The sequence below is a fragment of the Gopherus evgoodei genome, chromosome 6 (assembly GCF_007399415.2).
Source record: "Gopherus evgoodei ecotype Sinaloan lineage chromosome 6, rGopEvg1_v1.p, whole genome shotgun sequence".
In the NCBI taxonomy this organism is placed as follows: domain Eukaryota; kingdom Metazoa; phylum Chordata; order Testudines; family Testudinidae; genus Gopherus; species Gopherus evgoodei.
Genome location: NC_044327.1, coordinates 71257377 through 71284945, shown reverse-complemented (window position 1 = coordinate 71284945; position 27569 = coordinate 71257377). Strand labels below are relative to the sequence as shown.

General features: G+C 38.4%; 1 protein-coding gene across 9 annotated transcripts in view; it reads left to right on the top strand.

Moving 5' to 3' along the window:
- Window positions 1–27569, top strand: part of PAM (peptidylglycine alpha-amidating monooxygenase) — a 237785-nt gene that overhangs the window by 190750 nt on the left and 19466 nt on the right. For 6 of the 9 annotated variants that reach the window (XM_030566383.1, XM_030566382.1, XM_030566376.1 and 3 more), the window contains 6 exons: window positions 11805–12113; window positions 18763–18892; window positions 24441–24557; window positions 25183–25255; window positions 25821–26028; window positions 26715–26915. In XM_030566383.1, coding sequence (XP_030422243.1) covers window positions 11805–12113; window positions 18763–18892; window positions 24441–24557; window positions 25183–25255; window positions 25821–26028; window positions 26715–26915 — 1038 coding nt within the window. The remainder of the gene's footprint in view (window positions 1–11804; window positions 12114–18762; window positions 18893–24440; window positions 24558–25182; window positions 25256–25820; window positions 26029–26714; window positions 26916–27569) is intronic. The other 3 variants (XM_030566386.1, XM_030566385.1, XM_030566384.1) reach the window with 1 other exon arrangement.

Genomic DNA, 27569 nt, shown 5'->3' with positions numbered 1-27569 from the left:
CTCCACCCGCTTGGCTATGTGCAAGGAAGGATTTCTTTTAAGCAACAGGCAAACAGCCCAGTAGGAATGGCCATCTCTGTCCCCTTACTTAAATTCCTGAATTTCAACCAGGTTACCATGAACGATATCACTCTCTGGAGGATAACAGAGCGAGATAAAGAACGGATGTTTCTTGAATGCCAGCAATCACCGGGACCATACCGATTATTTGCTACATGCATGACGTGGTAATGTGTCCTACCATGGTGGACGGAATAAGGCTGCCTTGCCCAGAAACCTTCTGCAAAGGCTTTTGGAGTACCTCCAGGAGCGCTTCATGGAGATGTCCCTGGAGGATTTCCGCTCCATCCCCAGACATGTTAACAAACTTTTCCAATAACTGTACTGGCTGCGAATGCATCTCAAGTCCTCAGGGCAAATCAATCATTAAAAAACGCTTGCTTTTAAACCATGTTTTATATTTACAAAGGTACACTCACCAGAGGTCGCTTCCATGGCTTCACTGTCTGGGCTAGTGGCTTGGGAGGGCTGGGAGGGTAATTCCGTCTGGGTGAGAAAAAGCTCCTGGCTGTTGGAGAGAACGGAGTGCTATGTGCTCTCTGCAAACTCGTCCTCCTCATCTTCCCCGTCCACAGAATCCTCCGGCACGGCTGAGATTACCACCCCCACCTCGGAATCCACTGACAGGGTTGGGGTAGTGGTGGCAGACCCCCCTAGAATTGCATGCAGCTCAGCGTAGAAGCAGCATGTTTTCAGCCCTGCCCCGGACCTTCCGTTTGCTTCTTTGGTTTTCTGGTAGGCTTGTCTGAGCTCCTTAACTTTCACTCTGCACTGCACTGAGTCCCTGGTGTAGCCTTTCTCCATCATGGCCTTGGAAATTTTTTCAAATATTTTTTCATTTCGTCTTTTGGAATGTAGTTCTGTTAGCACAGAATCCTCTCCCCATATAGCGATCAAATCCAGTACCTCCCGTGCGGTCCATGCTGGAGCTCTTTTTCGATTCTCAGGAGACTGCATTGTTACCTGTGCTGATGAGCTCTGCGTGGTCACCTATGCTGATCAGAGCTCCACGCTGGCCAAACAGGAAATGAAATTCAAAAGTTTGCGGGGCTTTTCCTGTATACCTGGCCAGTGAATCCGAGCTGAGATTGCTGTCCAGAGTGGTCACAATGGTGCCCTGTGGAATACCACCTGGAGGCCAATACCATTGATTTGCGGCCACACTAACTCTAATCCGATACGGCAATACCGATTTTAGCACTACTCTTCTCGTTGGGGAGGAGTACTGAAACCGATTTAAAGAGCCTTTTATATCGATATAAAGGGCCTCGTTGTGTGGACGGGTACAGCGTTAAATCGGTTTAACGCTGCTAAAATCGGTTTAAACGTGTAGTGTAGACCAGGCCTATTATGTGTTTTTTGAAGGGAGTTACACATTCTGTTCTTTCATGGTGGAGGAAAGGGTTCATATTGGTGGTTGCCTGAGGGGAAGATTGTTAGCACAGTATCAGTGTAGCTTGAGACAAAAATGACAAAGCAACAGAGGTACTTTAAAATTCTTCTTTAGACAATTGAAGCTTTTTTTTATAGATAACTTGATCTCAGAGTCAGAATAATGAATATTTGTTTCTTTTGCCATACTGGAAGCATCTGGAGAAAAAATAACAACAAATTAAATTCTGCCATCCTTACTCATGATGAATAGTATTCCATTTGTAAACCCATTGAAATAAATGTTACTGAGTGCCAAGAAAAACACTACTCACTGTGTGAAGATGCCAGAATTAGAGCCTTTAAATGGAAAGTAAAGATATTCTAAGAGTTTAGCTTAATGAAACTGACTTCACTTCATTGATTTTTAGCACAATCATGCAAACACGTGGTGAGGGATGGGTGGAAGGAATCTTTATTTTTATATAAACATTATGTTTACATAAAATAATATACTGGATATTCTGATTTAGATGTGCTCACAGACTTGAGTGCTTTCTGCTGTTACTAAAGCAGAGCTAGTACTATACCTTTTTCCTGTCATAGGGCAAAGTGAAAGCAAATAATTGTTACTCAGATTTTTTGTTTTGTTTTTGTCTGTCTAGAATAACTTTGACAAATTGGATACAACATATATAGTACTGAAAACACTATTATCTGTTCATACCATTCACCATAGTGTATATTAGGCATCTCTTCTCCCCTTGTGGAAAAAGATTTTAATGTGTTTCATTCCGTTTGTTGAAAACCATCCCTCCTGTAGTCTTTGTGGCACGGTACAATCAATCTTTCTACTCTAAGGTTAACACAAACTGCTGTATTTCCAAGACATGGACGATATGACAAAAATATAATTTGTAGAGGGAAAACACTATATGACCTCTGGTAGTAAAAGGTCTTCAAACTCCTTCTGTGAAACAGAATAATTTAACAAGTGGTTTTATGCTAACTAAAATGAATTACTGTTGACATATTTAATCAAACAAAAAGAGAGGAACTGGAGTGCACAGTAGTTGTAATAACTTTCACTAGAAGAATAAAAGGAATATATGGGCATGAAAATTTATGTTCTCTTACAGGATTCTCTGATGTGGTAGCTGACATGTTGTGGATACTCCAATGACTACATAATTGATCAAAATCATTTTAATGGCATTATTTTTTCTTTATAAGTATCTTTAACTAGTATTTGATTAGATGCTTATTTGTATTTTCACATAATAAAAACATAGGAATGACGGTACTGGGTCAGACCAGTGGTCCAGCTAGCTCAGCATCCTGTCTTCTGACAGTGGCAAGAGCCAGATACTTCAGAAGGAATTAATGGAACAGAACAATTTGAGTGATCCATCCTCTGTCATCCAGTTCCAGCTTTTGGCAGTCAGAGGTTTAGGGACACCCAAACATGGGGGGGATGTCCCTGACCATATTTGGTAATAGCCATTGATGGATGTATCCTCCATACCCTCTGCGTTTGGGTATGTAGTTATATCTTTGGCCTTCACAACATCCCCTGGCAATGAGTTCCACAGGTTGTCTGTGCAGTGTGTGAAGACATTCTTCCTTAGTTTGATTTTAAACCTGCTGCCTATTAATTTCATTGGGTTACTCCTGGATCTTGTGTTATGCAAAGGGATAAATATCACTTCCTTATTCACTTTCTAAACACCATTCATGATTTTATACACCTCTTTCATATCCCCTTTTAGTCATCTCTTTTCAAAACTGAACAGTCCAGTCTTTTTAATCTCTCCTCAGATGGAAGCTGTTCCATACCCTTATCATTTTTATTGCCCTTCTCTGTACTTTTTCCAATTCTAATATGTCTTTGTTGAGATGGGGCAACCAGAACTGCACACAGTATTTAAGGTGCAGGGGTACTATGGATTTATATAGTGGAATTATAAACCTATTTATAATCTATTTCTTTCCTAATGATTCTTAACATTCTGTGAGCTCTTTTGACTGCTGCTGAACTTTGAGCAGATATTTTCCATCATGACTCCAAAGTCTCTTTCTTGAGTGGTAACAGCTAATTTCCTTTCTATTTTTTAGTAGCATTTTACTTTCAATTTTTAAAAGACGTCTTTTTGTGTCTAACTGCCTCTTTCACTCTGTTGTTGCCATGGTGGCATTTTTTTGATCCTCTTACTGGTGTTTTTTTTTTGGGGGGGGGGGAGGGGGGATGGGTATACATATAGTTTGACCCTCTATTGTAATTGGCCTCTGGAGCTCTCCCATAATGCCTCAAGTGACTGCTGGAGACATGTTCCCCTCCCGTTTCAAAGCACAATTTCTGACAGACGTTGCGTGCTGTGCTGATCTGCTCCAGGAAACACAGAAAACTATTAATGTGGAATGCTTGTGCTGTTGAACACAGAGGGTGTGTGTGTGTGTGTGTGTGTGTGTGTGTGTGAGAGAGAGAGAGTATGCTGTGCAGAGAGCCCAGGGAGGGAGGCGGGGCTGATGTCAAGGTTTCCCCCTCCCCCTGCCTCAGGACTGGTTGCTTCTGGCCATTGTCTGAACATACAAGACAGCATGCTGACACACTCTCTGTCCCCCAAAACACACTGTCTCTCTCTCCCCTTCCCTACACACAGATACTCGCCCAGGTGGTGTTTTTGCAGTAATGCAACAGAGGAGTTTCTGCATACAAAGTGGCTTGGCAGCATGTACACCTCTGCAGTTTGAGCACAAAAAGCTGCTTTACTGCGCAGAAACTTGCCAGTGCAGACAAGCCCTGAAACATCCCATTTAAACTGAGTACTTGTTTTATTATTCTTTCTCTGTTCCTGGAATATGCAGTCTATTCCCACTCCCATGACTTTCTCTGCTCTACTTCTGTCTTGGATCACTGGCAATCTGGTTTCTCCCCTTCCTATTATACTGAAACGGCATTTGCCAAGTCCGTCAACAACCTCCTTCTGATCTAATCAAAGGACTTCTCTGGTTTTGTCTTCCAGCAGCCACTTTCAGCACTGTCAATCTGCATGGGGGGAGGGATACCTCAGTGGTTTGAGCATTGGCCTGCTAAATCCAGGGTTGTGAGTTCAGTCCTTGAGGGGGCCATTTGGGGATCTGGGGCAAAATCAGTACTTGGTCCTGCTAGTGAAGGCAGGGGACTGGACTCAATGACCTTCAAAGTCCCTTCCAGCTCCATGAGATAGGTATATCTCTATATGTTAATTTCATTTTTTAGCATAATGTCATTATGTAAAGTCCTGGTTCCCCTCCTCCTCTAACTCCAGCATTTTTCAATGGCTCCACCTCTTCCCTCCCCATTTCTCCCCACACTCTGTATAGGGGACCTCAGATATCACTTCTAGACCAAAGACTCCTAAAAATCCCTCAGCCTCTCAGACCTACACCTCTCTCTCCATCATTTGATTCAGGATGTCTCAGATCAACTCAGGTTCAGAATGGTGGAACCTGAACTTTCTTGTCCCTTCCAAGCCTCCCTCTTTCTGCATCAGTATCAATAATTCCACTATTCTCCCTGCCATCTGATTTGTCGCCTCTATACTATACTGAGCACCTCTCTCTTCTCCTTTGCCCCTGATCCAGGCTGTCTCTAAGTAATAGTGCCATTGAGTTCTTCCTCTGCTACATCACTTGTAAGATCTAGGACTGCACTCAGAAGTTCAGGTAGCCTGAACAATGTATTTCTAGCAGTCCCAAAATACCGTTGTGTGCAAGCATTATATACAAAACATTACATTAAAATATTTTAAGATTGCATTTAAGTCAAGCGCTGAAAAGTTGGCAAATGTGAGAATTAAGGTTGCTTGTGCTCTCTTAATTCATCCCCCATGTGCCTTATGATACAGTCTTTAATTATATGATCACATGTTTTTTTTCCGTAGGACCCCTGCTTCATTCTGTGAATGAGTAGCTATTCAATATCTCTTTATACCCTCCTCATTTAGCATGTGGCCCCAGACCTTATTTACTGCACACTGTCCAAACCTTAATTGAATAAAAAATTATTTATTTCTTTAAATAAAATAAAATAATGTAGATATACCCATCTCCTAGAACTGGAAGAGACCTTGAAAGGTCCTCGAGTCCATCCCCCTGCTTTCACTAGCAGGACCAAGTACTGATTTTGCCTTAGATCCCTAAGTGGCCCCCTCAAGGGCTGAACTCACAACCCTGGGTTTAGCAGACTAATTCTCAAACCTCTGAGCTATCCCTCCGAACCACTGAGCTATCCCTAGTTCTCATCATTGTATGAATGTTTCACAAACATTAATGACTATCTGCACAGCATACCTGTGAGATTAGGGGGTATTACTATCATTATTTTACAGATGGAGAACTAAGGCACATAATGATTAAGATCAAAATTGGCAAAAAAAGTATGCACTAATTTTGGGTGGTCAACCTAAAACACTGATTTATTCAGAATACTTATATAATCACAGAATATGTTCAAAGCACAAGTCCAGTAATTTCAGTTGCAGTTGTAAGGGCTCAGCACTTCTGCAAATTTGGCCCCAGCTGTTTCACGTTGGCCACCAGAACACACAGTTAGTGTGAGGAACACAAAATTAGTGACCATCTATGAAAAATCTGGTTCATGTGACTTGCCCAGCATCTCACAAGAACTCTGTGGCAGAGGCAGAGATACAATCCAATTGTCCAAGGTGGCACAGAACTGCCTTAGCCAGAAACTGTTGTTTCTCTCCCTGCAATTGTCTGCCTTATTCACTACACACCTTCCAACTTCTGCAACAAATGAAGCCAGGTCCTACAGACAACAGTGTCCTTCACTACACAACCCTAGTTCAGTCCCAGAGCAGGTCCAGCCTGTGCTCTGAATGAGGCAGGAGTCCTGTGGGGAAAGTAAGATGTAGGATAAGAGGTACTATATGTATGAAATATTTACAGTACTAGATTCTAAATTCCTTAGGCCGGACACTGGACTCTCTTTTTTAATTCTAGCATTTTAATAAAAGTAGTGTAACTTGTGGTACAGAAACTTGACAATGTAGACATACCCTCAGTCTTCGGTGGATTTGCCATTAGGCTTATGTTGTTTGTGAAGTAATGTGATGTTTATGAACTTTCTCCGTTTACATTCTGTAACATTCAAAAAACTGTACAGCAGCATTACCAATCATAAAACTACAGATATAAGTGAAGATATATTCCAGTAAAAGCATGACACAAATGTGAACCACATTGTCAAGGAAAATGTTTTTTATTAGAATACCACCTCATTTTATATTAAGGAAAATAATTAAGTGGATGCAGCATCACATAAAGGTAACTTTTTTGTTTTAAAAAATAGCAAAACTAGATTTTTAAAAGAAACTCTGAAGATTGTAAAAATATATTTTAGTAAATGTAGTCTCAAATTGAGTAGCACAGGCAATGACGTGGATTAAGTCTGACTGGAATGCAGATTCATTAAAATCTCTCTCATACATAACAATATGGCTATCTGGGGTTTTCTGAACATAAAGCTCTTGGTAACTTTTACTCTTGATAAGGCCGTGGCAGGTGTTGTAAGATGCTACCGGTGTGGTGCTCTGCTCTGTTCAATGTTGGTATCACTCGGCTGCGTGCGTGTGTTCCTTCTGTGTGCTGCCAACTCTGCAGAAGCTGACACAGCAGACCTGAAGAGAACCCCCAATGACCACAGAGTCTAGTAAGGTACAAAGGCACATCAGCCAGGTTTATTGCCATATGGACACAATGATAGTTCCCCCTAGATTGTTACTCTACAGGGCATACTACGAGAATGTGCCTCTTGGCAATGGACTCGGCTCAGTCAGTGACGGGACTTTCCACTGCCCCCTCAGCCAGACAAAGACACTGCCCCAGGGATACATTCTTATACACAGGTACAAACAAGTTACACATCACTCCTGACATACTGAGGTGCAACCCTTCTACGTAGCAAGGTACAACCCCTCTACATAGTAAGGTGACACCTCTCACCTTATACATGTTGGTTGGAACAAAACTACTCTATCCATCATATTACCCTTTTGCCCCTGTCATTGGAATGGGTTAGTCTGTTCCTTCTTATCTGTTTGGAGTGTACAAGTATGCGAATTTTCTGATATCTGGTGTCCAGTACCTTTTAACTATGTCTCTTTCTGCAGCATCAGCCCTTTCCTTGCCAGCTTCTGTGAGCAGGGCCTGCCTCTGGCTCACAGCTTAACTTTGCTTTATGTTAGCAAAGTCTTGACCATTACTTTAGTTCAGGCCTTAGGCCTCATACTAGGCCTCCGATACCAAGGTTTATATCTCAGGGCCTTCTCTTACTACAGCAGGAAATAAATCAGTGGGGACCATTCAACTGATGGATGGTTGACACATGCAATATAATACAAGAGTGCTCTTATTACACTGTATTTAGTCTCAAGCACTTACACACATATACAACAGAGTAGTAAAAATACCCCAACCCTCAATTACCAAAGTTTGGAGTGGTTTTCGAGTGGTACAGCATCAGACATCTGATGCCCTTTCTTCCGCCTGCCATTGGGGACCCTCAGATGTGTCCATAAGGTGATCCAACTAGCCCAAACTTCTCCCCCCTTATTTATTGTGTTAATATGACAATAACATATTAATCAAAAAAACTGGTCAAGTAAGCACTTTCAAAGGTTAAGCGAGGAGTTTCATTAGACCATTAATTAAACATATGTTTTTGTGAAGTCCACATGCTTGAAGGTCGTGACAAACACATCCCAGAGGACAAATATAGATAAGCTTCCTTCCTTCCTTGTGCTATGGCTGCTGCATAGGCCCACTAAAGGCCTATTGACCTGACTGTTTTTGGCGATAAGCATGATAATCGATGTGCTAGCTACCAGTAGTGATCCAGACAATTTACTGATCCTCCAAGATCTCCCCATACAATATCACTCCTGTCCTCCTTCAAAAAACATGTAACCTCTCTGTCACAGATTTTTCTACCCAACCCCTTTTCCCCAGGGTTCTTTAATTTTTCTTTCTCAAACAGATGCTTCTTCCCCTTGGACTCTTTGACATACCTTTTCCCAGCCCTCTTGAATGTGATTCTTGCTTACTAGACTAGTTTTTTTGTAGTATCTCCTCAGACCACATGGTCATAACTCAAGGATTCTATTTCAGTCACTACTGGATGTTTGCTCTGCTGTTAAGTCTCTCTTTCATACTCAGATCCTCATATTGATTCCACAAAGCAGTCCTTCACCCTTGTCAAGGTTCCTCCCCCAGCATGGACACTTCTAAGCTTAATTACTAGCTTAAATCTGGTAACACTGCCACCATCCAGAAATTTCAGTGTCTGGAACACTTCCTGTCCCCCCAAAACCTTCCCCTCCCTGGGCAGCCTTGAGAGGCTTTTTCACCAAGTTCCTGGTGAACACCAATCCAACTCCTTGGATCTTAACACAAGGAGAATTTAACCATCCCCCCCTCCTTTCCCCCACCAATTCCTGGTGAGTCCAGATCCAATCCCCTTGGATCTTAAAACAAGGAAAAATCAATCCAGTTCTTAAAAAGAAAGCTTTTAATTAAAGAAAGAAAGGTAAAAATCATCTCTGTAAAATCAGGATGGAAAATACTTTACAGGGTAATCAGATTCATATAGCCCAGAGGAACCCCATCTAACCTTAGGTTCAAAGTTACAGCAAATAGAGGTAAAATCTTTTGAGCAAAAAGGAACATTTACAAGCTGAGAAAACAAAAATAAGACTAACATGCCTTGCCTGGCTGTTACTTACAAGTTTGAAACATGAGAGACTGATTCAGAAAGATTTGGAGAGCCTGGATTGACGTCTGGTCCCTCTTAGTCCCCAGAGCGAACAACCCCCAAAACAAAGAGCACAAACAAAAGACTTCCCCCCCCACCAAGATTTTAAAGTATCTTGTCCCCTTATTGGTCCTCTGGTCAGGTGTCAGCCAGGTTTACTGAGCTTCTTAACCCTTTACAAATAAAAGAGGCATTATCCCTTAACTATCTGTTTATGACAACCCTATTAGTAGCTTTAGAGGTATAAGTAGTCCTGTTAGTCAATGGCAGGAAGGGGATGTGTCAAAATCTCGTGAAACCCAGACAGTTCCTGTTCTGTCTCCACAGACTGCGTCTGTCTATACCCCCGGAACCTCATTAGGTGCAAGTAGGCTTGCTTCAGGTCAGGGATTCTCAACCTTTTTCTTTCTGAGGCCCCCCTAACATGCTATAAAAAGTCCATGGTATACCTGTGTCAGGGTCGTCAATAGGAGGTAACAAACAGGGCAATTGCCTGGCACCCTATGCCACAGGGGTCTCTATGAAGCTAAGCTGCTCAAGCCCGGATAGCTGGGCTTGAGGTAGTGGGGCTTCGGCTTTCTGCCCTGCCCAGTGAGTCTAATTCCAGCCTTGCTTAGCAGATCCCCTGAAATCTGCTTGTAGCCCCCCAAGGGACCTCAGAACTGCTGCTCCAGGCAATCCCTGCTGAAGAGCAGAAACTAAAATGAAAAGAATGCTGCTCAAATGTGATTCAGAATTAGTAGGACTGTGCTGACAGGGGGTTGCCTTTTAGTCAGCAATAAAGCCCTCCTTTCTGTTTGCCTAAGATTCCAGCAACTTGAGCCCTTCTCACCTTTACAGAGTACAATATGATGGACAAAAAATAGTAGTGTAGCTGTAGTAGCACAGGTAATGGAAATGGTGGCCTGTGCTAACTGCCCCAGCTTCAAACCCAAATAGACCCTGTGGAAGAATATATATATTGTAGGCAAAGCTGATTATTTAAATGTTTTGAAATGTCTGGGGTTGTTGGTTTGTAAATCTGCATTTGGACAAGTTAGTTGAATTTAGCCATTTAGAATAGGTTTTATGAGGCATACTAGCATAGATGGCATAACAAATTTTGTTCAGGTCTAATTTTCTTTGTTCATTTTGCTGAAATTGGACCTATTACTTTAGCAATTATTATCTGACAGAAGTTTTCACATGGGATATTCCTCTTTGAAGACCAGAGATTGGAAGCCTTGTTGAAATCACTGAACCAGGACAGTTTATAAACATGACAGAATCTCTTACGTTTTATTTGAAAGACTTAATTTCCCCCATACCAAGTTAATGATCATGAATTACTGGTGAATGAGTTGAAGCTTAGACGTTATCATTCTGACTTCCTACTACTTAATATAAAACTTTTTTTTTAAATGGCACTATAACTGTAATTTAAAAATTAAATAATGAATTCCTTAATTGTAAGTTATTTCTTCATTAGGTATACGTAGAATTAAATAAAAGGACTCATCACTATATATTTACCACAAATTAAAAGCATAATTTGATAGTTGAATATCTGTTCCCCTGTGGCTCTAACGTACAGACAGAACTGACATTTGCTTAGAGCAACAAAATGTTCAGTTATTGTGTGGGTGACTGCAAGCTGGTGGAGTATATAAAGCTAGTTTGGATTCGGGCAGCAGAATCCCTAAGGATAGCCCTCATTGTCACCGTTTTAAGTATTTTTACAAGATTAAACATAAATCAGTGTGGTTAAAACTGATTTTTGGCAAAAAAAAATCTACTTTTTACACTGAGATTAATTTTTCTTTTTCTGTGTTCTTGGGCCAACATTCTAGAACTTGGTACAGGCATGGTGGGTTATGGGAAAGCATGCTGATTTGTTATAATACTGTAGGTACAACTGCTTCCTGTTTGCTTGGTGAGTGATTTTTAGGAAGGAGTAATGCACTGAAGAATGCTACTATGTCTAGTTAAAAATTGTCTGTAAATATATCTTGTAGCTAGTGAGTTTGCTTTCTGTAGCACGTTACATTGAAAATATTGCAGATTAGGTTTTCTTTCTTGTAGCCTGGGCTTCTTAAGCAATAATACTTTTCAAAAAAAGATATTTTGAAATGTGTTCATATTATCATTATTGACTTCAGAAATGATAAAATTGACAAGACTATGGAATTCTCATCTTTCTTTTATAAGTCTGCAGTACTCTGGCTTCTAAATCCAGCAGAGTGCTCTGTAAATATCCTTTATTGAAATTCTTGTTGAAATCATGGACACATTTCTTTGTTCCCAAGAACATCTTTAGAGGGGTGATGTGCTCTTTTTTAGTCCTGAAATGTCAGGAAAAATTGGACATTATTATGTAAATTACAGATAATAAAGTGTTGATATCTCTCTGTCACAGGCTTTCTTCGTTCAAATCTATGAAAGACTGAAAACAGATCCTTTGTGCCCTAGCCATACCAATAACTGTATGAATACTTCTATATTTGCTAAAACTGTAGAAAACTTTATAATCTATTATAATCTTCCCCCCTTCCGCCTCTTATCTTTTCTCTTTTTTGTACAGGTGATTTCTATTCACTCATTTCCAAGCTGCTAGGAGAAAGGGAAGATGTTGTTCATGTGCATAAGTATAATCCTACCGAAAAGGCAGAATCAGATCTTGTAGCTGAGATTGCTAATGTAGTCCAAAAGAAGGATCTTGGCTGGTTTGATGCCAGAGAGGTTACAAATCACGATGAAAGGGCCAATACTAGTCTCGCCAGAAACAGAATTCACAAATTTCACAGACTAGAATCCACCGTGAGGCCACCAGAGAACAGATATTTCTCTTTACAACATGGTGATGGAAGCTGGGGAAAAGAACATGCTGGAGGTGGGTTAGGGGTTCATTTTAAGCAATGTACTGCAACGTAAGAGCTGTGATCCACATTAGCAAAATCTGAAGGGAAGATCAGTTGATGCTTGAAATTTCACAAAGAGATCTAATTATGAAATTTGTCTTTTTACATTTCTCATGATTACATAAATCATAAACTTTTCGCTCCCATTATCAAGCATGGCTATAGTCTACTGGAAAAATTGAGTTAGAATAATCAGATCCACATAGTTCACTTCGGAGCTGTTAAATTGAAACATTGAGAGTTGAACAAATTGTGGTTAATTTGGCATTCTGCTAAATTGAAGTAAACAACCATGGATACAATAGTGAATTAAAGTGTTTTATTTTTCCCTTTATGCAACTGGCTTCATTGAAGTGACTAATGGGGCGATCTCGTTGCCTTTTTTCAGCTGACTTGACCTGTCAGACGTCAAGATTTTACAAGCTTTATTTCTTGTAGTTCCACTAACTATTTTTCTTTAACTGAAGAAAAGTAGTTGTTGTTATTGAAGAATGGTCCAGAAAGTCAATATTTATTTCTTTATTTCAAATCAGGATTGGCTACTCTAATTAACAGATTAAAACTCATTCCCTTCAGGTTTCTATGACAGCAAAAACCATAAAATCATATTTGTTTTATTTGTGTTGTGGTCTCTGTGATATTGATTGTGTTTAGTCTTGCTAATGTGGAAAGGCAGATAATACGGCATGTGAAGAGTATCTGTTATTTATGCATGGCAGCCATTTGTGTTTGTGAGGTGTAGCATCACAGGCTGCCTTTATGTTGCAAACAGCCAGCTTGCTGTTTCCAAATACATTTTCCTTAAAAACATAAATTATTCATCATCCATTTGATTTTTATTTGCAATTTAAAATATGAGCATGGAATGCCTTCTGCTCACATACAGTTCAAATATAGTGTAATAATTGCTAAATACAGGATTTAATATTTAATAGAAGACCAGAGATATGGACTTCTAGTATTAGGTGTTGCTCCTTGCTTTTAAATGAAATACAGCCACAGTTATTGGCAAGAGAGGCAGGGAGGAAAGGTTGAGGAATGTTCACCAATATGGCCTTGATTTTCTTCTCCCATATACAAGTGTAAATCAGGAAGAGCACCATTAAAGACTGTGAAGTTCAACTGGTGCTAGTGTACGAAAAATCTGACCAAGAAGCATGTATTTTCCTGCAAAATAAATTCTCTAGGTCCAGAAGGTTAAAAAATATGATTTTGAGAAGAGAAATGTTAGAGTAAGTTCCCTTCCATTTTAATTGATTGAGTGAGTGAATGTCAGTGAACTGAATAAAATGCTGACTTGCTGCACCATTTCGTGTGAGTCCTATTTACAGAAAGAAGCAGCAATTCGTTTTCAGTATTGCTGTAGCGTTAATATTTTTGGTTGCAGGTATAGGGTTTGGTTGGTTGATTCATTTTGGGTTTTTGTTTGGCTGTTTGCTTTGGAGATGGAAGTGGGTGTTACTTCGTACAGCTGACCTGCCTGGAAGTTTTTGAAACAAGAGAAGCAAAATTGAAAAGTTTTCTTTAAATATTTTAAAATCAAAGTTTATTTTCCCTTTTAAATCTAATACAGCACTGCTTATTCACAGAAATTCTTGACTACAAGGAAGTTATCAGCGCCATTTTTTGGCAAAAGAGTGGCTATAATAAAGTGAAAAATCTTTAATCACACATTTACTTTCTGGAAGGGAAAGTATTTATGCACACTAACATGAAACATTGTGTGGCTTCTCAGTAGCAGATTTCAGTTTGGAAAGAAGCAACTAGATACACTGGATGCAAAATTATTTTAATTGTTTTCTTTATGTAGTTTTAAAAAAATAATAATGGTACCGTGCTATGCTGTGATTGCAGATGAAGATACTGCAGAAATAAAACAAAAATCACACTGAACTTTACATGCTTAGTTTCCAGTTGCTGTTGTCAAGTACATGACTCATATAAAGTTGAAACACTTAAGGTTTCTTAACACTGGACCCACTTTCATTTAGTTGTATTTGTTTAATAGTATTGATATTTAGCATTAGTTTAATTTCAAGTTTTTAAGTTTTAATTTCAGTAGTATTTTACTTCTGCTTTTTTAATATCTATAGCTCAATATTTTTCTTACCTAAATTGCCTAAATTGGTAAATAATCTCTCTCTGTGTGTGTATAAACAGACACACACATCATTACATTTTTCAAGTAATATCCCTATGAGTGCTCCGTATCAGGATGTCTGTGTACCCCTGCGCGCTTTCTCAGAGATTTTTATCTGCAGTGTCTGCAGGTCCGTGCCTGTACCCTAGACACCCTTGTGCTCTGCTACAAGTGAATGAAGGGAAGGGGCAGAGACATTACCACTCCAGTTTCCATCTCAGCCACCTGCAACTTGAGACAGAGTTTCACAGTGTACTTTAGGTAGCAAGCTGTGTAGCTAGTTATCTCACTTAATCTATTTTTTCGTTTTCGTTTGTAGTTTCTTTATTTTTTGTTATTTAGCACAATTTGTGGGTTATTGGTTTGGGGTTTTTTTGGTGGGGGGGTCTTCTCTTCCCTTCCTCATTTACTGGGCCTTTGTTTTTTTCCTCAGGCCTTGATCCACAGCCTCAGGCAACAGTTATGCCCAAAACCCCAGGCTTTAAACCCTGCCAGACCTGCCGTAGGTCTTCCCCTGCAGCAACGTTCAAGCTGCTACCAAGAGACTCATATCCTCTCCAGGTTTTAAAAGCAGACCTAACAAATTAAGGGAGGACAGACTAAAACTCTTATTGATAGAATGCTCTCTGAGGCCTGGGGATCTGATTCACACTCCTTGTTCCTTGGATCTGGTTGCTCAGAGAGTCTCAGCAACCATCTCTGCCACAACAGTAAGCAAACAGAACCACCCAGACCTTCAAAGAAGAAAAGACCCCATTCTCCAGAATGGGACAAGAGAAAGGGAAAGTCACCCCCTCAGTGGGTCTCAGGAGACTTCATGTCCCGATATTGGCTCCCATCACCTTTGGACCATATCACCGGTTAAGACCACCACGCCGTGCACCAAGAAGAACCAACAACCTAGAGTGACCTTTGAAACTCAAGGACTCCAAAGCCAGCTGAAGGAGTCACTGATACTGTCTTCTGAAGCCAAGCCTGAAGGGCACACCAATTGCACTTTCAGAGCTCTGACATACTGACTCTGATGGGGTCCCTATCCGAAGTCACCATTACCATTACCAGAGTCACCATTATCCAGAGTCTGAATCACCATTACTGAGGGGTACCAAGAGACTCTCCACAAGTATTAATCTCCCAGAGCTTATTATCCTCTGATACTACCGTCCTCAATGGTACTCATCCTCTGGTACCAACATGATTACCAGTCCCATGCAAAGTTCTGTAAGGTACAGAGAGGTATTTCCAGCTAGTACTGACACAACATTCTCTGGTAAAGTTTCACTAGCCAACCAACCATTGACCTCCATTACCAGTACAATGACAGTACCTTCTTTGTTCCCCAGTACTGACTTGACCACTGGTACCAGCACCACTTGTCCCTTTGATAGATATGGTGATGACCTCTCAGCCAATTCTGAGGTCTATACAAGATTCCTCCACATTATAGCCTCCCTGAGGAGAAAACTCCTAGCAGGAGATTCAACCAGCAACCTTGGCAAGGACAACTTTGGGGCCCTGCCCTCATTCTTCATGCCCCACGGCAGTGGGTTTATTGCAGTCTCCAAGATGTTTGTCCTTGACTCTTAAATTGTTGCAAATATGATCAAATTTATTATCTTAGTGTCATGTCAGAAACTGTGCTGAATGAGAGATCTATGTAATTTTAATCCCTATATAATGTATTTGTTCTTTCTTGGTTTTCCACACTTAAGTCATAAAAGTGTCTCACCCCGTCTATTCAGACCTTTCAACAGTGGCTTACCACTTGTGCTTATGCAAAGAGAGATCTAGAGGTGAACACATCAACTTAAACCCAGTTATAACATGATTTGGCTCTGTCCACACTGCCTGGCCAAACTGCGTTATAATCTAGTTCAGTAATCTTATATGTAGTTACTTATTCCCTTACTATTTTCATTTTCCTCTGCTATGCTAAACTTCTTTTGATTTTGATTATGTGACAGTGCACCAAAAGAACAAGGTTTTTGGGAGGAAAGAAATGGAATCAAGATGTGACTATGACTGAGCAATAGATCTTGCTGAGAGTGCAGGAGACAGGCTCAACTTAATGACACTACCAGTGGAAAAATTGTGAGAAGGAAAAGAAGAGCTTAGGGGACACCTCACTCTACCCTGCAAAAGCAAAAAACAAAAGGCAGAGTTTGAGGTTTCATTTTTTATTTTCCTTCCTCATTCTGCTATTCTCAGTGGCCTAGTCTGCAGAACAGGGTTCTGGTTTCAGCGGCCCGAGGAGAAACTATACCATGCAGAAAATAAGAGAGAGGAAAATTAACTCAAGCCCTTTGGGGAAAGAGGAGCCTCCCCTGTCATCTCCCTTTGCCCTTCTCTTCTCCCTATAGAAAATATTTTTAAGTAAGAAAAACTCTTACGTGAAAAAATGAGTGGCGATTCTCTGTTTGTTCATGTGTACAGAAACTTTTCCAGCACATCTTGAAGTGTTGCTTTGTGAATATTTGCTGTTAAGGTATTCTTTTTAATATAACGCTGCCTCATTAAACTTTTTACCATTTTCCTGTATGACAAAAAAATCCAGCTGTAATATTTTGTAATGGGGTGATCTTTTCCTTCAAAATTGCAAGAAGGAACTGATCAAATGACTTTAAAGATTATATTTAAAAGTGAGTATTTACAGTAACATATTTTGATTTAATATCTGCATTACTGCAAATAAAATTAAATGTAAACTATGGCAAACTATTACCCTGTGGATCTGTTCTTGTATGTTCTAATTGTTCTTTTTCAGAAGCCATGCAATAGGTATTGTTTCACAGATCTGATTGTCTCGTTCGACAAGTGACTTACTTTTTCCTCTCATAAAAATAAAAAGACTTGGATTTTAAAAACATACTCCTCTAGAGAAGCAGTTATCATACAGAAATACAATTTATTTTCCTATTGAATGATGTCAATAGACAAATAAACAATATTGAACACCAAACAATATGACCACAAGACCAAAAGCTCTCTTGATCCCACTGCCTCAGTGCTGAAGGACATAACTCAAGCTTCTGCATGGAGTATGCTTTACTGGCTACCCTCAGGAATTCAGGCAACAAAATCATTGCAAGCTATTGCAAGCAGTGTGATGGGTCATACAGGAGACTCATCAATCTCTGGTATTTACATTACAAATTTAAAATGCTACATCACATTTTGGAAAATAAGTATAGTGTAAATGATAATGACTAACTCTGAGATTATAGCTGTTGTTACTAATGGCTTTGGTAGTGTATTACACTCTAAATCCATCCTGGATTGGGGTGACAATATAGTACCCAAATGATGGTTGAATGCTAGATCTTGGGACATAAGGATTTCAGAGGCGATTCTAAATTATTTTATTTTGGCCAAGAAGTCCCTGGATTCACTTAATTTCATTGCTTGAAGAACAAGGTGGAAAAGCCCTCTCTTCAGTACTGAAATCCTTTTGTTACTGCATAAAATTTGAGGTAAAAGGAAAAAAAAACACAAACAAAATTGGCCAAAGCCATTATTTTTTTTAATTCTCCTAGTTTCATTTTTCTTTTTTGGTACAAACAAGGAGACTGACTCAAATTAGTAGAATGGCTCTCTTGTTATATTACTGTGCTTTTGATGTATAGTGTCAAAATCAGATCTGGGTTATGTAAAAATTGCCAGATATTTATGTCCTCAGAAGTAAAATGGGTCACAAGATAAATGAGGACAGATACTCCCTTCTTCCCTATCCCACCCCATCTTTTTTTAGGTCTTTTCAGATACTTCATAATAATATCTAGCTCTTTTTATCAATAAATTAATTGGGACTATGTAATATGTGATCTCAGGCTATGCAAAAATATACAAGGTAAAGGAGGTGATTGACTCCCCAAATCACATTAGCAGTACCTTTCAGGATTTACTTGTTTGTTTGGGCCACATCATTGTTTTTCTTTTGTGTTGCTTACTTCTTCCCTGCCTGTGTGTTACAGAACGTTTTTGTTTTGAAAAACATGATAGGCTTGCCCTACTTGCTCTCAGTCACCTACTTTTGATACCATTCTCATTAAAATTAAACTGGAAAACATTAAAATATTTTTGAAAAATGCCAAACTAATGTATTGTTAATAGAATTCTCTAAATTATATATGCTGATTATTCGAGATAGCAATTTTGTGTATTTTATTCATTCAATGTACTAGGAACATATACAGTTGATAATAAAACAATATTCTGTGCATATATATGCTATTAAGATGGAGAAGAGAATAAAATCAAAGGCAGGTTCTCAATTTTTCTGTTGTTTTTCATAGCTCAGGGTGCCACTGCTTGTGCATGATATATATTTATCATAAGAAAGTTACTGCTTGGAATCAAATGGCAACACATTTAATAAAAATATTGCATGTAAGGAAATGTGCATGTCCTTCTATCATAAATCAGTGAATTTTCTACCAATTTCATATTTTCACATAAATATACTGCATGAATTTCTTTTTTAGATTTCCACATAGAAGAGGCTGTGGACTGGCCTGGAGTAAACCTCAAACTAGGCCAGGTTTCTGGGTTGGCCCTGGACCCTAAAAATAACCTGGTTATTTTCCACAGGGGTGATCATGTGTGGGATAGAAAGTAAGTGGATGTTCTGTCAAGTAGTATGTTTAAGTAGTTGACTATGCTGTTTGTTCAACATATTTTCTTTAGGCAGGGAATAAACATAGAATGTTTCTGCTTAGAATAGTTAGATATGGGGAGAGTGAATGGTTAGATGATATAGATTTGAGTCTCCAGAGTTACTTGATCTTCAGAACAGTAAGAGAAGGCTAGTGTGTCACGCAGTGCTTCCCCAAAACAAGTTTGATCCACTAATTTTGATAAAACTTCACAGTGTTTTTTTAGTGCTCCCATAAAACTTCTGACGCTGAAAATTGTTATTTCTCCACTATTTGGGGTTTAAGGGAGAAATGAGATCCCAGAAGTAAGAGCGACTTATTTGTAGCAAAATATCTGAGAAATTAAAAAAATAAAAAGTAAACCACTATTTTGGTATTACATACCGTAAAGCTAGTTTCTCCTGCTATCCTGTAACAAGTAGTCAATATACTGGATGGAATTTTCCAGTGTTTGAGTGACTGACTTTCAGTGGGATTGGTGCTGATGAGTTACTTAAGCACCTTTGAAAATCCCACCCACTGTATTTCAAGCCAAATTCTACCCCTGAATGAGCAATTGTGACATGGGGCTGATGTTGAAATCAATTTAAGCATGCAGCTGAGAACAGAATTTAGCCTGTAGATGTATGTATTTTACAGTTGATAGCACTGATAGTGATGCACAAACAAGGTAAACAAAATGCAGTCATGATGGCTGATGTGTCTCAGAAATACTAGGAGGCAGCAATCAGTTTGCTGCATTGAAAAAGACTAATTTGTTATGAAAAGTAGTTTTATTCAGACTTCTAAGGAGGTTTCACTGATAATTAAGGTTAAGATTTTGTCATGGTTATTTTTAGTAAAAGTCATGAAACCTGTCCGTGATTTTTACTAAGAATTTGGGGAGGGACTGAAGTCCGAGCTCTGTCACCAGAGGGTGGAGGGGCTCCAGCCTCTACTGCATATGTAGTGGCTGAAAGCTCCAGCCTCAGCTATGGGAGGCTGACAGCCTCCAATGTAGCCACAAGGGCTGATGTCCCCATTGCAGCCATGGGGGCTGAAGCCGAAGAAGTCATGGAGGTTAAAGTCAGGGAATCCGTGACCTCCGTGACTAAATCATATCCTTGCTGATAATGAAGAACTAAACTGTGTTTGTGTATATGGCTGCTCTGTCTTGTTTCAGAAAATATATTATGTTTTGTTGTTTGAAGGGATATGTAACTATCTCTTTTTTGTATTTATATATTAAAATTGTATGGATAAATTCTAAAACATTCAGGAAGAAGAAAGAAACACAGCATCTCTACTAAACATGGCTTACTGTATCTTACGAGTAACCTGTTCTACATATACGTAAACATGACACTTAAGAGTATGTTTGTTTCAACCTTTGTGTTGAAATTTAATTTTATAATAATTAGTAATCTCTCTAAAAGGTTGTACTTTTACAGCCTTCTTTGCTTGAGAGAGCTGTCTCTTATCCCTGTAATGAAAACAGTACATTTGATTATAACTTTTAGCCAATGGATGGATGGATAAGATATAAATCTTTTAAGTCTCTTGTGCAGTATATCAAAGTGATCTTTCTATCTGAAGTTTATATAAACATGGAGTATGTGATTTGAAAGGGTGACGCATACATAGGTTATATTATTCAGGCTTCAACTCAGAGCTGGTATTGAAGTGATTCTTTTCATCTCCCCTCCCACACATGCACATAAATGTTGGTTTTTGTGTCATTGAAGAAAAAGTTGAATCAAAAACATTTCAAAATAATTGGCAGTTATTGTTACTGTGTGCCTCCTATCATCATTTGTCACTTCTGAAATTTGTGTTCTGAGAGTTTGGCAATTGTGATATATACAGCCCGAGTCCAATACACACAACTGGAAACTGAGCACCAATGATGATCATGAGTATCTGGTATATGTATGGAGCAGTTTTAAAATTCCTTTTCAGCTTTTGAAGACATGTTTCTGTCAGAAAATAATTTCTGCCCCATGTAGCATATTCATTATATTGGATCCATTTGAAGGGTGGTCAGCCTTAACAATGGAGATGGACGAGGGAACTGGGAAGGAAACTTGCAGAGTTAGATGTGCCTGGTGGAAGAAACATGGAGAAGAAGCAAAGCAGGAAAACACGCACAATTCAGTATCAGTCTTAACTAAATTAATGTTTATGATTGGCTGCCAATGTGCAAAGCCATTAATTGAATGTAATAACCTTCATCAAATCATAAATTTGATGAATTCTTGGTCTTGGGGTTTAATCCATTTTCACTGATTGAGTACTTCACCAGCATACTATATAGAAAGAAGCAAACACAAATTTGCAGTGCTTTAGCACTGCACAAATGGTTCCAATGTATTATTAATATGTGCTATAAAAAGTAGTCTCCTCAGACAGCAAAATACAGCTCAGTGAAAGGTCTGTATGGCTTATAATGCAAACTCAGTCTGCTTTAGAACACTACACTAGGCAGTTTAATATTGTTGTACAATGCTAACCCCTATAATCCAGGGTAGTTTATAAATTGCTCTGTTCCTTCAGTGAATCTGAAGTGATTTTACATTTTTTTTCTTAAATGAATCAAATACGCTGTTTGTGCAATCACTGCAGAACAGCTTTTTCTGTTTTATAAAGCATGTACTATTCAAAGTGAAAAGATTAGAACTGTTTAGTCAGTTATGTAACTGATCAAGTGAGTGTCTTTACAGTTTTATGATGAAAAAGGCCATCTGGTTATGTGATTTATAAAATATACCTCTACCCTGATATAACGCAACCCGATATAACACAAATTGGACTATAATGTGGTAAAGCAGCGCTTGGGGAGGCACGGTAAGATTTTTTGGCTCCCAAGGACAGCGTTATATCGGGGTAGATGTGTTTATAATACAGGATTTAAATCAGATTTTTGAACTGTAAGTCTGCTGTGGTCTGACTGCCTCTCAAAGCTGCATTCCTAATTAGCAAAGGCTAGAAATATGAAGTTAAAATGCTGTGCCAAGTGTTACAACTAATCAGAAAGTGACCTCTGGAGCCATGCTTTCTAGGGCAGTGGAAATTAGGTGCTCTGCAACGGTGGCTTGTCTAATTTCTGATGGAGTAGATGCCTGATTCGTCGTAGTATCAGGGCTTGTCTGTATGAACATTAGTTTGTAGCAATCTGGGGTGTAATGCTATCCTACACTAATTATCTGTGTGGACTCTGTTACCATGCATTAAAAGTTCCCTAGGCGCTTTGAACTATTCCTTTTTCAAAGAAGAGGTAGATCAAAATGCACTACAGAACTTGAAATGCAGGGCAGCAGGATCTACCCCAGGTATTCCATGCACAACAGACTACTGTGGGAGTAGCTGTACACACCAGTTTGCCACAAATTAAGGGTTCGTAGAGACAAGCCCTTTGCACTTCCCAATGGTGGATTTTTTTATTAGCATTATCAGCAACATTGCTAGCAAAGGAGGTGGGGTTGTAATTATGGAAATACATGAAGGGTGGAATTAGAGCCACCAGCATAACATGGAGGACTCCAGATGTACACTGGAGCAAGCAATATCAGTCTACTGAGAATAAACAAAGAGCTGACTAGCATGATATTTAATATCATGCCTCATGGGTTTGATTTTAGACCTAGTATTAGTCAGCATGATCCATATTTCTGTTCTCCCTCCCGTCCCCCTCCTCTCCCACAATAATTTAAACAGAAGAAAGTCAAACCTCTGTGGTTCCATGATCACACACAATGGTGTATAATATATTAGGCCTGAGCTGTTTTTAGGGACAGCAAAGTCCATTTGTCAGATGCAGGGGCTAACAACTGTCTCCATGGCTTTAACAAATGGATTAGGCAGGAAATAGTTACCAGGTAGTATGGATGGGGGTGTAGGCCCAGGCAGATGTTCCCTGAGTTATTGGTTGTATGGTAGGAGTCCTGAACATCGCACTGGACCTGGTTAAATCCCTGATAAGAGAGAATAGGAGACAGGACACACAATGCCCCTCCTAGGGTTAAATAAAGTTGCAGCCTGCTGCTTAAATCCATCCCATGTATCTGTCATTCATTTGCCTGTGTCTTCATCAATGACTGAATAGTAATTACCCTGCATCCATACACAAGGCTCTAGCTCCTAAATTTAGGATGAAAGAAAAGAGGAATGCTCTAGAATCTGCCATCCTGTGCATCATCATTCATAAGAAAAGGAAGGGATTTATTGGTACCTTTCAAAAAATAAAACCTAGATGATGATATAACAAGTAGTGTCAGATGATAGCATGATGTACGTTTTAATGACACAGGAATATAACCCTAAAGATTTTCTAATTGTGGTTTGTGCATAAACTTAATAAACAAATCAACCAACTGATCAATGGATGTGAGACAGATCTGAGTAGTCTGTCACTTTCCCAAATAGAAAACTGTGGACAGATAACTTCCCCAGAACATTAAATATTTATAGTACTCATGCTGTAATGTATAGCGTATTAATAGTTTTATTCACAGCCATGTCTGAAGCTTTGTAAAGTACCTTCCTCTTTACCAAAATGTATTGATCACAGTTGGATTGATCTCAGTAGGGACTAAGAAACTGCTTTTAAAAAAAAGTAGTAGTAATTCAAGTATGTTCAAACATTTTAGTCAAAAATTAAGTTATATTTTTTACACTTAATTAGATTAAAAATTTGATTCAAAGAATTCCACTTATATGCACACACCATTAGTGCTTAGCTTCCTTGAATACGGAGCACTTATTGAAATCAATGTATGGACAGAGATACATACACTAATACTTTCTTCTTGGTTACGCATGTGGAAATTTGTCCTCATATAAGTGGCTCATACTATGCCTTCTGTGAATATAAGAAATCTTAGCTCCCTAAATTTTAGGTTACAAGTTGAGAGGGCAGAACTAAATCTTGCTTGTTCTTGAATTTACTTGACATACACTTAAAGTTGTTTTGAGAGTGCAGTTGTAGGAAAGGGGACATGTACATAGTATGACATGCTTTTCTACCAATCATTCTCTGAAAAGTAGAAAAAGAAAGTAGAAACCAGGTGTTACTATAATAAACACCAGCAAGAATATTGAAGTGCATAGGAAATGTACATAAATTAACATAGTTTATTAACTATTCATGTTTAAGACTTTCTTGGCAACTATCTTCATAAGTAACCCAGAGAAGCATGAAACAACAAAAAATCTCTGTCATTGCAAAGAAAATAAAAAGTGAAGTTGAAATTTGCTTTTTTAACAATGATTGAAAATACAGGATTGTCTTGGCTGTATCTGCTCATTTTGATTACGCACATTGAATGTCGCTGGGCATGATATCCGTGAGAAGAGCTGCCATCCAAAAGGCTTCAGTGATGATACAGAAGTATAAGAAGATACACAAAAACCTACAAAATTTAGGTGTTTTCTCTTATTAGTCTACAAAGTTCTGCTATAAGTTTTATGTACCTTTCTTGTGAACTGAAACTTCTAACATATTCACTTTGTATTTCAATATATCTTTATAGCTCATTTGACAGTAGCTTTGTTTACCAACAAAGAGGACTTGGACCAATTGAACAGAACACAATTCTTGTAATAGACCCAAGTAATGCAGAAGTTCTTGATTCCACAGGCAAAAATCTGTAAGTTGTATTTACTTTTAGTAATAAAGTTTTGATATTTTTGTATACTACGTTTCATCCTGAAGAGTTTAATCTATGTATTTGTTTATTCTGAGACTTACGTCACATTTCATCTCTTTCACATCTGGTTTCATTTATAACCAAATTAAAAAATCAACCAGTATTGCCAACAGCGGGCAATGAATGGAAACCAACTTTGCCATTGCCTCTCTCCACTCCCTAACAATCAATACTCTTCATCTACTGACCCAAATTAACAAAAATTTGTATGGAGCAAACATGTCTGGCACAGCATCGTAAAGGCTGCCCTTGTTGGTAAAAGGGATTGAATGTGAGGACCAGGGCTGAGGGCCCTTTACCAAGAAAGTCCAGCTGCCCGTAACTTCAACTTTGTATGCTGACAAGAAGAACATTCCAGTTGACTGCAGCAATGGGCATAGAGGTATCTCAGGACCTTAGATAGTAGTAGGGGCACAGGACTTTGTAGATGATGAGAAAAATCTTGAATTGCTCTTGGGGAAATATTAGATACTAACAGAGATAATAGACCGGTCATGGATCATAACAGTATCTGCCACATCACTTTCTTTTTTTAAATGCATTTCTTTTAAATTTATGTTTGCAGATTTTATTTGCCACATGGTTTGAGTATAGATAAAGATGGTAACTACTGGGTCACTGATGTAGCTCTCCATCAGGTATGTGTAATGCTTTTCTAGAAGTACTGTATGTGATCTCATTACTTTTAGTTTGTATATTTTGCTAAAGGTTTGATAAGATTATTACATTGTGGCTGTTAAGATATACACTAAAGGTTTGTCCATATGGGGAAATTCACTGGAGTAGCTATAGTGGAATAAATTATTCCAGAATAACATTTTGTATGGGGACACTGTTATGGAATAAAAGTGACTTAATTCTAAAAATATTCCTTTGCTATAGTAGAATAACTTATGCTGTTCAATTTCCCCATACAGACAAGCATTCAGTGCTCAGCTACCTCACTGGCTGAAATTGCTGATGATTTATATTTTATGCAGATTTTTTCCAGAATCAACACCATTACATTCTTAATGATGGATTTCTTCATTGGAGCAATATGTATATAAAAAGCCTAATAAAATACATTTGCCTGTAAAAATGTTCTTTCTATAGAGAAGATTTATATACTTTTCCCTAAACAATCACTATTATACTGGACTAGCTATCATACATCACTTTCTATAACTTGAAATCTCTTATGTTTTCCATTGACTACAAAAGGTGTTCAAATTGGGAGTACATAATAAAGAACCTTTATTGATCCTGGGAAGGTCTTTGCAACCAGGCAGTGACAAAAATCACTTCTGTCAACCAACCGATGTGGCCGTGGATCCAGTCACAGGCAACATTTATGTGTCTGATGGCTATTGTAACAGCCGAATTGCTGTGTTCTCTCCAAACGGAATGTTCATCATGCAGTGGGGGGAAGGTACTGATTTAAGCTCTTGATGTTTAACTAGATACTGAGACTGTTGTGGTCATGAACTATTAAATGTAGCTTATGTAAGATTGTTTCCTACTTATTTCTGTTACAGTAATAACAGATCTTAGGGCCTTCTTATCTTTTGAATACCATTATACATAGTTCTATACACTGATATGTAGATTTTTTTTTAAACACACCTTCTTTTAAAAAGCAGAAGGAAAAAACTGTCTGTCTTCCAGACACTTCCAGAACAACTATGCACATGAATTTACTTGGTTATCAATAAAATGCCTGTTTTCATAAACATATTTTTTAAAATATTGCTTGAATAAGAACTAAAAATTCTGAGGTGTGGTAACTTCTAGTTAAGCTTTGACATAGTCCTTTCAATTCTTGTAAGTAATTAAATCCCTGTTTAAATATGAAACTTTTTTCTTTGCCAAGCATTTATGGTGAAGTAAGTAACTTCAGTACAAACATATATATGCCTGATTTTTTTCCTTCATTTATAGTGGTTTAAATTGAAAGTAACTCCATTTACTTTTAGTGTTAAAATTTTGGTGAAAACGAGAATGATAATCATGTGTATTCTTTTTCCCACAGTTATATTGCACAATTTAGAATAACACTATTTCCAGACAAAGATGATTATTTCAGATTGTGAATGTATTGGATATTTTCTTTTGCAGAGACTTCAATAGGCAAAGCCAAACCTGGCCAGTTCCGAATCCCTCACAGCTTAACACTGGTACCCGAGTTTGGTCAGCTGTGTGTAGCAGACAGGGAAAATGGACGAATTCAGTGTTTTAGGTCAGAAACTGGAGAATTCACACGAGAAATCAAACACAAATTGTTTGGAACAGAATTATTTGCAGTTTCATATGTTCCAGGTAATTGCTTTTTTTCATGTTCTTCACATTTTAAATATATGCTTAATCACTTTGATATCTCAACACACAATATTATTTCATTGAGAGACTATCACATATCTTAGGCCAAAAATTTGTTCTGTTTTCAAAATTATCATGTAGATTTTTGCAACTGTGTAATTTTTGGGAAAAAAGCTACCTTTCCATTCCTGAGAAATTATGAAGAAATTAGCATCCTTAAATGTAATGCCAACAAATAGGCAATATTGTTTGCACTTTTTACATTTGTGGTTGCATTGTCAAATAACAAACTCCGTTAGAGAAACAGCAAAAAATATTTCCAAACAGCAGGAAAAGAAATTGTCAAATTTCATAGAGAACAATAATAAAAATCAAAGATAAAAAACTATTTCATGATGATGTTGCTGTTTTAAAGATCAAAACTTAAGATTTTTTTTTTTAATTTAGTAGTCAAATGTGTATGGTTATGTTGGGAGCAAAGTAAAAAGTTAGATCCAGAGTTCAGGGATGTTTGGATTGTGGCAGCATTTATATCTCTTCTTCGGCTGCTATTTAAAAACAACCTCACCCCCCCTCCAGTTTGATGTCTTTATGTACCACCTACATTCTGAGGCCTGGAAACTCAAAGTAAACAGTAGACATTAATACTTTCTA